Genomic DNA, 11112 nt, shown 5'->3' on the forward strand with positions numbered 1-11112 from the left:
CCCCTTTTAGTTGCAATCTCAGTCTTAAATATTTTTCCTGCACTCAAAAGTGATACTTTTAAATCATTCAAGAAGCTTGCCTTTGTCCAAAATCAAATGAACCATAAAATTGTGACTATAAGAAGTTATCACGGTAGATAATTTAAGAACCACAAATTTGATAAGTTTTGCAATAAACATGATATTGAATAGAAGTACATTGTTCCTAGAACTCCTGAATAAAATAAAGTTGTTGAAAATAAAAATAGAGATCTTGAGGAGTTGGCCAGAACCATGTTGAATGGGAGCAAAGTGCCCAAGTACTTTTGGGCGGATGCGGTTCATATGGCTTGCTATGTTATGAATAGAATACTTTTGAGGCCTCTTTTTAAGAATAATCCATTTTAACTCTTTAAAGGTCGAAAGCCAAATATTTCTCATTTTTATGCTTTTGGATGTAAGTGTTTCATTTTGAATAATGAAAAAGAAATTTTAAACAAATTTGATTCAAAAGTAGATATAGGAAAAATGACAGTTGAAGAGTCTTTAATAAAAGGATAATGACAGTTGAAGAGTCAATACATGTGGTATTTGATGAGTCTCTTCCAAAAGAGGATAAAAAGGATATTAGTGATGATCTTGTAGGTACTCTTGAGAATGCATACTTGAATGATCAAGAAGCTGGAAAAATTAGGCAAGAAGATCAAGATTCAAATCAAGAACTTGAAAGAATGCCACATGATCTTCCTATCGATAATATAATAGGTTATATTTCTAAGAGAGTGGTAACCCCAAATTCTTTGCACAATATTTGTAATTTCTTTGCATTTGTCTCTAAAATTGAGACTAAAACTATTTGAAAGAAACAAAGTTTGTGATTTTGTCCCTATACCAAGTGATCATCCTATAATAGGCACTAAATGGTTGTTTAGAAATAAACTTGATGAGTCTGACTTGATTATTAGAAACAAAGCTAGATTGGTAGCTAAAGGTTACAATCAAGAAGAATGTACTGACTATGATGAGACATATGCTCCTGTAGAAAGATTAGAGGCTATTAGAATGCTTTTAGCCATTGCATCTATCATGCCTTTCAAATTATTCCAAATGGGTGTAAAAATTGCACTCTTGAATGGTTTTATTCAAGAAGATGTGTATGCAGACAACCTCCAAGTTTTGAAAACTACCAATTACCTAATCATGTTTTCAAATTGAAAATTGCCTTATATTGATTAAAGCAAGCTCCTAAAGCTTGATATGATAGGATAAGTTCTTACCTTTTACAGAAAGGGATTTGCAAGGGGTAAGGTTCATACCATACTTTTCATACTAAACTCAAAAAAAAAGATATTTTTTAGTACAAATATATGTTAATGATATTATATTTGGTGCTACTAATGATGTTTTGTGTAAGAATTTTTCGGAATAGATGAATGAGAGTTTGAAATGTTTATGATGGGAGAACTTACTTTCTTTCTTGGGCTACAAATCAAGAAAATGGACATGGAATATTAGTTCATTGAACAAAGTATTGCAAGGAGCGATTAAATAGATTTGATATGGAAAAAGCAAAGGAAGCTTCCACACTAATGATTATGTCATGTTATCTTGATAAGGATGAGAAAGGAAAAATTATTGAGGTAACTAAATATTATGATATGATTGGTTCCTTACTTTACATATCTTTAAGTAGACTCGATATTATGTTTAGTGCGTACATGTGTGCTAGATATCAAGCTAATCATAAAGAATCACATCTCAGGCTACTAAAAGAAACTTTAAGTATGGGAATATGGTGATGCCTCATTGAGCTTAGCAGATTATTCTGATTCCGATTTTTATGGATAGAAAAAGTACTAGTGGTACTTGTCACCTATTAGATAGCTCACTAATATCATGGCATAGTAAAAGAAAACATGTGTTGCTCTTTCAACCGCCAACGAAACAACTATTAGATTTTGATATTTTTCTTGATAAAATACTATTAAATATGATAATACCAGTGCTATAAATTTGTCTTATAATGTTATTTTGCATCCTATTTTAAAGAAACGTTAATCGATTAAGTGACTATTTAATTGATTATCCCCAACAGAAAATAGTTTGAAACTGAATGATATCTCACCATCCTTTCCCATAGGCAAACTAGAACAATAATACACAAGTGATACAGAAACTTGATGCAAGATTAACAGAAATTTACAAGACTGGTTTTCTGAAAAGAGTGATAGAAACTATCATGTGATAAGAGAGAGTTTTGTGAATCTTTGAAAGAGTTTATTTTAAAACATTGAGTGTTTTCAAAGATTTTCCTTTTGTGACTCATAATCATTTATATTCATATCTGAGATTGTGAGGATTGTGAGATTCATCAAAGGGTAGTTTTGTTCTAAATATTAGTGTATAATTAGCAAATCATAGATGCAGGAAACATTGTACACGTTTTCTCGATTGATTTGTAAATTGGTCTCTTTGGGGTGTGAGATATCACCTTGGAGGAAGAGAGAAATTTAGGAGAAATCCTAGATTGTGGTCAAGGTCCAGGAAGGGGTCTCTTTGAGTATACTTTGTTAGAAGTAGTGTGGAACCATTAGAAGCTACGTCTAAGAGAATTCTTCGTGGAAGAAGTATTTTGTAAAAAAAGTTGATTTCTTCTTAGTAAAGGTAAACTCCAAAGATCAAAAGGGGAGGACTAGATGTAGATTGCAATGGATTAACAATCGAACCAGGATAAATCGGTTGTGTTATCTTTTCTCTTTCTATACTCTTTTACTAACATGTAATTATTGTATTTTCGCTTCATTTGATTACATTCAAATAGAGATATTTGCATAAGTGAATCTGCTCTAGTAATCACTTTCACTAATCTGTTTAAGTGCATATTAGATTAGATTAAATACTGCTTTCTTGTCGCATCAAGAACAAAAATATTTTCAAGAAAACTAATAAGTTAATTGATTAAGCCTTCTGATAAATGCCAAACATACCTAAGTTTCATACACTTTTATGGCACTTATCTTAAGCATAATTGAGAAAAACCAACTTAAAAACAATAATTTTTTGATAAAATATCACAATCTTGTATATTTGTGTTTGTATTTCTCTTTAATATGTTTTGTAGGATTTAGGAAGAAAAAGAAAAGATAATAAAGACTCATAGTCCAAGAAGAAAACAAAATCAAACTCAAGGTGCTCAAGCAGGCAGTGTAGCAAGGACCAAGCTACGCTGAGCTGACCTGGACACCAGCCCGGCACGGTCAGACCCAACCTGGCTTAGTGAAACCAACCAAGCATAGACCAAGTTGCTCAAGCAGGCAGCTTAGCGGACCTGCTTGACCACTCAGCCAGGTTGGCACACGCCCAAGCTAATCAAGGAGGCAGCTCAGTGGTGCCACATGTGTGCTCAGCGGTGAACCAAACACCTGACCAGGTCAGAAAGCACCAACTCACGTCTCAGATAGCACAGTCAAAGCTGCTCAAGCAGGCAACTTAGCGGTGCCACATGTGTGCTCAGCGATGTGCACCCATAATTAACTTAGCCATCAAGAAACCTTGAAGTCATGCATGACCTCACATCAAGTAGCCCACCATAGGCTTTTCAGGAGTAGCTCACCATAGTTGGTCCCATAGCTCACAACTAGCCTTGGTGAGTCAAGCTTAAGGAGGTGACCAAGCTACTTGACCAAGTGACCAAACCCATGCTGAAGGATTTGGTCAGTCGGTGCAAAGAAGCATCTCAGTGGTGGCAGGGAAAACTCTATAAATAGGAAGGCATTTCCTTCATTCAAAGAGGACTTCTTCCTTTAAGAAAAAACACAATTCTCTCTTCTTATTTCTTAGTTTGAAAGCTCGCACTGAAGGTTTTGTAAGTAAGTTTTATAGTTTTTAGTTTATAATTCAAGAGGATAAAGGAGAAGGCAAATGAGATGCAAAAATCCATTTTGTAATCTCATTTGGAACTTAAAGCATCCAATCCTTGGATGGATGGCTCATGCTCCAAACAATTTCATTTGAAAGTTGATTATGTATTTCTTCTTCTTCTTTTATTCTAAATTTGAATTTTAATCATTCAAGTTGGTGCTTTGGTTAATTTTATTTGTTTGAGAAGTTCTTAATGCTCTTTTTAGATTGATCACCTAAAAACCGATTTCAAGTCATGAAAAATTACTTGTCTCAAACACTTAACAAATAAACTAAGAAGTAGTTGTACTACTTAGTTTATTTGCCAAGTTAAGCATACTTTTCTTAAGATCTTATATTCATTCCTACTTCAATATTATAGTAGCCAAGATTAGGGTGTGACAACCTAGTCTCTTTGCCGGCGTAGTATTGTTTAGTAGTGAATATAAGTGATCATCATCTACCATTTTAGGACATACACTAAAAGGAGAATTTTAGACCTTCGTGTTTGGAGTTAATCAAAGTAAAACATAAGAACTTATCTAAGTAGTTCAAATACATAAGAAGTTGAGAAATACTTTCATCATTCAAAATGATCTTGTCTCCTCAAGAATTTGTTAATACTTAGTTTATGTTTCTTGTTAAGTGTTTATGTGCATATCAAATCAAATAAAAAACAACCAACATATGTTCACTCATAATTTGTGCATTGACATATTCATATGATTCATTCTATTAGCCAATTCCTTGTGGTTCGACATAACCCTATACTATACTACAATTGAATCTTGAAAGAGGTGTAAATTGTAAAATAGTAAAGTGTTATCAATAAATTTATTTGTTGAAACACCTTTTAATATACAAAAGTAATGAAACTAACTTACTAACTTTTATTTAATGTTATTTACATTCTGCAATTTATTTATTCTTTAATACCAACCTTCCTTAAGGAAGAAATTTGGTTTGTTAATAAAAGGAACCCGAAAGGGAGTAAATAAATAAAGGTCACTTAACTTTATCATTCTTTTGTTCTTTATTTATTTATTTGTTTCTAACAACTAACTATTCATAACTTTTGTACATTAGAATACCATTAAACCGGTGTTGGAATTTATTCCACAAAACCGAGATGATATTCAAAGGTACTTAATAATTATGTAATAGGGGATTGCTTCGATACAATTGTACCGACATTAGAATTTATTCTAACAATGCCGAGATGGGGCAAAGAAGGAATAACATATTCACATGATTATTAGAAGTAAGTTGTAACTAGAATATTCTTGAAACCATTATAGTTGGAATTTATTTCAACAAAGCCGAGATGGCGAACAAAGAATAAAATCGAGTTCACTTACTTAACCACATAAAGAAAACACACCGAAGAGAAAACTCCTTTCAAAACCTTCTATTAATCGATTCAACCCCCTAGGTGAAATTAATGCCCTTATTAACCAACAACCACAATTTATTTCACTCTTAATTTCAATTTAATCTTCTTCATTTTTCTGTTCTTGGGCATAAATTGCTTATCTTTCCCTCTCTCTTTCAATTCATTCTTGTTAATTTGCTTATGTTCTTTGTGGTTAAGCTTGGAGATAGCTTATGATATAGATGATTAAGTATTATTGTCTTCATCTTCTTCAATTTCGTTTTCGTAAACCTTACAGAGCCCATTATTGATTGTTGATCAATTCATCCTCTTCAATTCATTTTTTTCTAGAGTAAGTAAAGCTCATCATTGATCGTTCATCAATTCATCTTATTCAATTTATTTTACCTAGAGCTTGGAAATCTCTTCGTTGATCAATCCATTTTAGATTTCATCAATATCTACAACTACTTGAAGCTATGTTTGGTAGAGTTCATTTAATTATTATGGTTATTTTCATTTTTAAAGGGATTATTTGTAACAATCTTAAAGCTTAGTATGCTTTAGCTTGAGGGTGGATATTAGAATATATGGAAATATCATTTAATATCTTAAATTATGTTATAGATCATATCTAAAAGATATTTGAATATCGCTAGATGATCATTACTATAACTTGGATTTCTAAAGTATCTAATAAGATCTCTTAGGATTAAGATAATCTTATTTTATGATTTGTTTTCTTATTTAATTAGGAGTCCATTTTAATATAAATATAGGTCACTTTTATGTGTTTCGTATCAAATAAACATAATATAATCACATCACCATCCATACTATTGTCAATACAATTTACTAGTTTTGGCATTCTCTTTTCCTCTTCTAGTGAACCCTATAATTTCAAGTGGTATCATAGCCATGATATTCGCCTTGAAGGAAGCTTAGGATTTTGACCCTTATGTCGGTTAGTTTTCCTGTTGTTGCCTTCTATTCATGTTAATTCTTAGTCAGTGTTGCCATATCACTTTTAAGGATTGTCATTTTTACTACTATATTATCTTCCTTCCAAATTGGATGCATATGATGTATATGTTCCATCTTGAGGGCATTGCTGGATATAGAACTTTTGAAAGTGGTTCATATCTTGTGTGTTTCATATCTACCATGGTCTAGCTACAATTAGTGCTTGTTTTATTGTGTTCATCAAGATTCTTCCCAACACTTTAGAAGTTGTACTCATTATCGGTTAGACGATGTTGGTTTCTAAATGGTGATATTCTGTAGTTCTTCCTTATTGATGATTATTTCTCAAATTTGATCCTTTTGTTTTGTGTTGCATGTTGTGTGGATATCATTCAATTCACCACAATTCAATTCACTTTAATTTCAATTTAGTCTTCTTCATTTTTCTCTTCTTAGGCACAAGTTGTTTATCCTTCACTCTCTCTTTCAATTCAATCTTCTTAATTTGCTTATGTCCATGGTGGTTAAGCTTGGAGATAGCTTCTACCATAGATAGTTAAGCGCTAACGTTGTTGTCTTCATCATCTTCTTTGGCTTCTTTTTCCAAGAGCTTGTGAAGCTCATTATTGATTGTTGATCAATTCATCCTCTTCAATTTATTTTTCCTAGAGCTTGTAAAGCTCAACATTGATCGTTGGTCAATTTATTTTCTTCAATTTATTTTGTCTAGATCTTGGAAAGCTCTTCCTTGATCAATTCAAATCAGATATCGTCAATATTTACAACAACATGAAACTATGTTTCGCAGAGTTCATTTAATTACCATTTTAAGCATTTTATTTTCTACTTCTACTCAATGAATGGTTGTTGTTAAGTCATATACATGCATGACATGGAATAATATTTGTATGAAATAAGACATGACTACAATGTTTATGGGTTCGTGTACTGAAACCTAGTCCATTCTCATGCCCTCTATGCATTCCTAATATCTACACTCAAGAAGTCGTGTTTTAGGTACTCATTACATTCAATTGATTTTTTAAATAAATAAACCCAGTTAGATAATAATAAAGATTCCACATTAATATGTAGTAAACTTTTTTCAAAGGTATACAATCTGTGTTTTTCTTCTATTACATTTCCCACCATAATCCCTACTTTGGGGACCATATTCCCGCTCTTTAACACTTCATAAATCAAAGGTAATTTTAATACAAAAAATGGAGGATTGTATTATTCCTCAAGAGAAAGTTAGAAGGATCAACCGAATATGATATTGATGGTCTTTTTCAGAAAACTCAAATACATATCCAATTAGAGAAAGGTGAAGCAAATATTGTCAAACTGAGATGCCATAGTTGCTAATTTAATTTAGTGACCTCTTTGGTCAAGGAATTCTTTTCTTGCTTTTCCTCATAAGCAAGCTTGGAAACCTGCCCACCAGATAATGTAACATCAATATTTTGCATTAGCTAAGAAAATATACACTAAATAACTATTAAAATTTCAGTTAGTATTGACAATTTCAGCTATCTAATAATGTCATATCAAAACAAAATGTTGAAAACCATATTCTATCTTGTAACACTTCTGACTCTCCTCTCCCTTCATTTTCATCCGCTTCAAGTTGTTCCCAAATAGACCCTGCATGCACAACTCAATGAGTTTGATAGTCTGTAGTCTATTTCAATTGGATGATTTTTAAGGGAATGAATTTGTAATCGGAATGGGTAGGAATTTAGCTTTTCCTTATTTCGGACAGGGGAGGAATGATTTTGGGAGAAAATCTACTGATTTAGCTGCAGTGGATTGCATGGTTGTCTGGAGCTTGATGTACTCATTATACTCAGAGGGAGACCATGAGAGAGGGAGAAATTCTCAGGTTTAGGTTGTAGGTTGTCATTGGTTCTGCATTGATTCTTCACGATATGGATGAAGCTAACGACTTTAGGTGCACTACAGACAATACTAGAGGAAAGCATGTAGCATTGGGTGAAATGTGCGAGTACAATGTAGTATAGTGGCTTATGGGTTTCCTTAGAAGTCTGGTGATGCACTAAGTGGGAGAAGTCCCCCAAGTGATTGGCACTTTGATAATGGGTACCAGATTTATACTCGAGGCCTAAAATATGGAAGATGTACAATAGGAGAAAGAGAGTGAGCCACGAGAGGAGGGAAATGAGAGTGGTTAAGGAAAAGGGGAGTTAAAGGGAGTTATTTTAGTAACTCCCCCTTGTGTCATGAGTGACATGGCTATTAAAGGAGAAGGAGGGGGAAAAGGGAATTCACTCATGCTTTTGTGAGTGAAAATTGTGGAAGAGAGACTTTCCTCTCTGGTTACGAGTGCAAACTCTGGAAATTTTATGTTATTGTAGAACTTCAATGCTCATTTCTTTCTAAAATCTTCTATAATACAATTCTGAATTTTGCTATTTCTATCATTGGTTTGACCTGTCGGATTATCGCTAAAGATATCAAACAGAGTTGAAGCATTGGAAGAAAAAATGGCGACATGGAGATGTGCGACAATCCTTCTTGGATTTTCGTCAATCTATGATGGGGGAGTTTTCCAAGTTACACAAGGTTTGTTCTAGAGAAACACAAGTCTTCAATCTCTATGGACTCGTGCATGAGTATAAAATATTGGTTAAGAAGGTGGAGTTACCAGCATTTGAGGTCGCCGGTTCTATGGGATGGATCACTCGAGAAAAGACGTATTTTGAAGCGCAAGGATAGTCAAGAGGAAGTGAAAGTGTCTTTAGTCAAGTTGAGTATGGAAGTTCAAACCATTCATTGGTTCAATTTTCTTCGTGGGACAGAGGATAACTTGACATGGTTGAAACTCAAAAGGGCTTTGATTACACGATATAGTGGTCGCCAAAGCGAAAATCCTTTTGAGGAACTGGAAGGTTTAACACGTATAGGATGTGTTGAAGAGTATGTGTCTAAATTTGAGTTCTTCTCTTCTCAAGCAGGAAGATTGTCGGAAGATCAATTCCTGGGATATTTTTTTCCGACTGGATTTGTGGTTGTGGGTCAGAACGTTTAACCCAAACAATCATCTCCAAGCCATGTTATTGCTCAGGATGTGGAAATAGGGTTGAGGGGCATATCGGATCCTCGTGGAGTGTTGGAAACGGGAAGCAATGGAAAGAAGGAAAGGATTAACTTAGTGGGTCTAATGAAAGAAGTGGTTTCAGATCAGGTCAAAACTCGACCTCAACCAGAAGTTTCTTTGGGCCTAACTCAAGAATCCAAAACAAGGAGAGTTTACATCCTAGGATTTTGCATCCAGAATCACACATGGTTTTAGCCTAGTTGTCAACCCATACATGCAATAATTACAACAAGAGAACACCCATCACTGATCGAAACTGGGGCATAAGGCATCTTCCCCATTTAGAACTGATGAACCCGAAGGCAAAGAGCTTATATTTCATATGTGGGGAGTGTTTTCATCCATTGCATCAATGTGCACACAAACAATTGCTTCTTGTGGTGCTAGGTGATAATGAAACGGTCAATGAAGATAGCGAGGTTATTGTAGTCGAAGTGAAGGAAGATGAGGAGGAAGACACAATAGAGTGTAATTCCATGGGGCTTTTTGGATTAGTGGACTGGAGTGTGACCTACAAGACAATCCCAACAACCCTCCACTTATAAGGGAAGGTGAAGGGGGTCTTAGTGGTGATAATAGTTGGCTGTTGTGTCAGTCATAAGTTTTCATCTCCCCAGGTGGCGACTGCCTTGGAAATTTCGGTAAAACAAGGTAGGGTCATTGGAGTGAAGTTAAGCGATGGTCAGTGTGTGATTATGGGAGGAAGATGTAAGGATGTCAAACTCCAACTAGGAATATTTCATGCTACACTCGAACCATACGTGTTGGATTTAGTCAACCTAGACATGATATTGGGGGTGGCTTGGTTACAGAGATTTGGCAAGGTACTTTTTGATTGGGGGAAGATGGCTATTAGCTTTTATTGGCAAGGAGAACAAGTGGAATTGTAAGACCAGATTCCAGGGATGTTAAGGAAAATAAAAAGGAAACAGTTTTCATCTGAACCAATATTTTTACAGAGGAGAACCTTGAAGAGAAATTTATCCTATCATCCAGACACTGATGGGCAAACTGAAGTACATAACATGTGGTTAGAGGCTTATCTATGGTGTTTTGCCTCGAAACAACCTAAGTATTGGGATGAGTGGGTGTCTTTGATAAGTGCCAAACATACCTAAATTTCATACACTTTTATGGAATTTATCTTAAGCATAATTGAGAAAAACCAACTTAAAAACAATACTTTTTGGATAAAATATTACAATCTTGTATATTTGTGTTTGTATTTCTCTTTAATGTGTTTTGTAGGATTTAGAAAGAAAAAAAAAGAGAATAAAGACTCATGGTCCAATAAGAAAAAGAAGTCAAACTCAAGGTGCTCAAGCAGGTAGCTTAGCGTGGACCAAACTACGCTGAGCTGAGCTGACCTGGACACAAGCCTGGCACGGTCAGACCCAACCTGGCTCAGCCAAACCAACTTGGCACAGACCAAGTTGCTCAAGCAGACAGCTTAGCGGACCTTCTTGACCGCTCAGCCTAGCACCAGACAAAGCCTGACACGGTTAGAACACAAGCTTGGTACGGTCAGACATAAGCCTGGCACACGCCCAAGCTGCTCAAGCAGGCAGCTCAGCGGTGCCACATGTGTGCTCAGCGGTGAACCATACACCAGACCAGGTCAGCAAGCACCAAGCCCGTCTCAGTCAGCACGGTCAAAGCTGCTCAAGCAGGCAGCTTAGCGGTGCCACATGTGTGCTCAGCAGTGTGCACCCAGAAATTAACTTAGCCATCAAGAAACCATGAAGTCATGCATGACCTCACTTCAAGTAGCCCACTA

General features: G+C 35.0%; 1 protein-coding gene across 1 annotated transcript in view; it reads right to left on the reverse strand.

Moving 5' to 3' along the window:
- Positions 1 to 7291: 7291 nt before the first annotated feature.
- The window catches only part of LOC109341180, a 25824-nt gene continuing 22003 nt past the window's right edge, over positions 7292 to 11112 (reverse strand). Inside the window, exon 9 of the mRNA XM_019579022.1 lies at positions 7292 to 7650. Within this exon, the coding sequence (XP_019434567.1) occupies positions 7579 to 7650 (72 nt within the window). The 3' untranslated portion in view covers positions 7292 to 7578. The remainder of the gene's footprint in view (positions 7651 to 11112) is intronic.

The sequence above is a fragment of the Lupinus angustifolius genome, unplaced genomic scaffold (assembly GCF_001865875.1).
Source record: "Lupinus angustifolius cultivar Tanjil unplaced genomic scaffold, LupAngTanjil_v1.0 Scaffold_387, whole genome shotgun sequence".
Classification (NCBI taxonomy): Eukaryota; Viridiplantae; Streptophyta; class Magnoliopsida; order Fabales; family Fabaceae; genus Lupinus; species Lupinus angustifolius.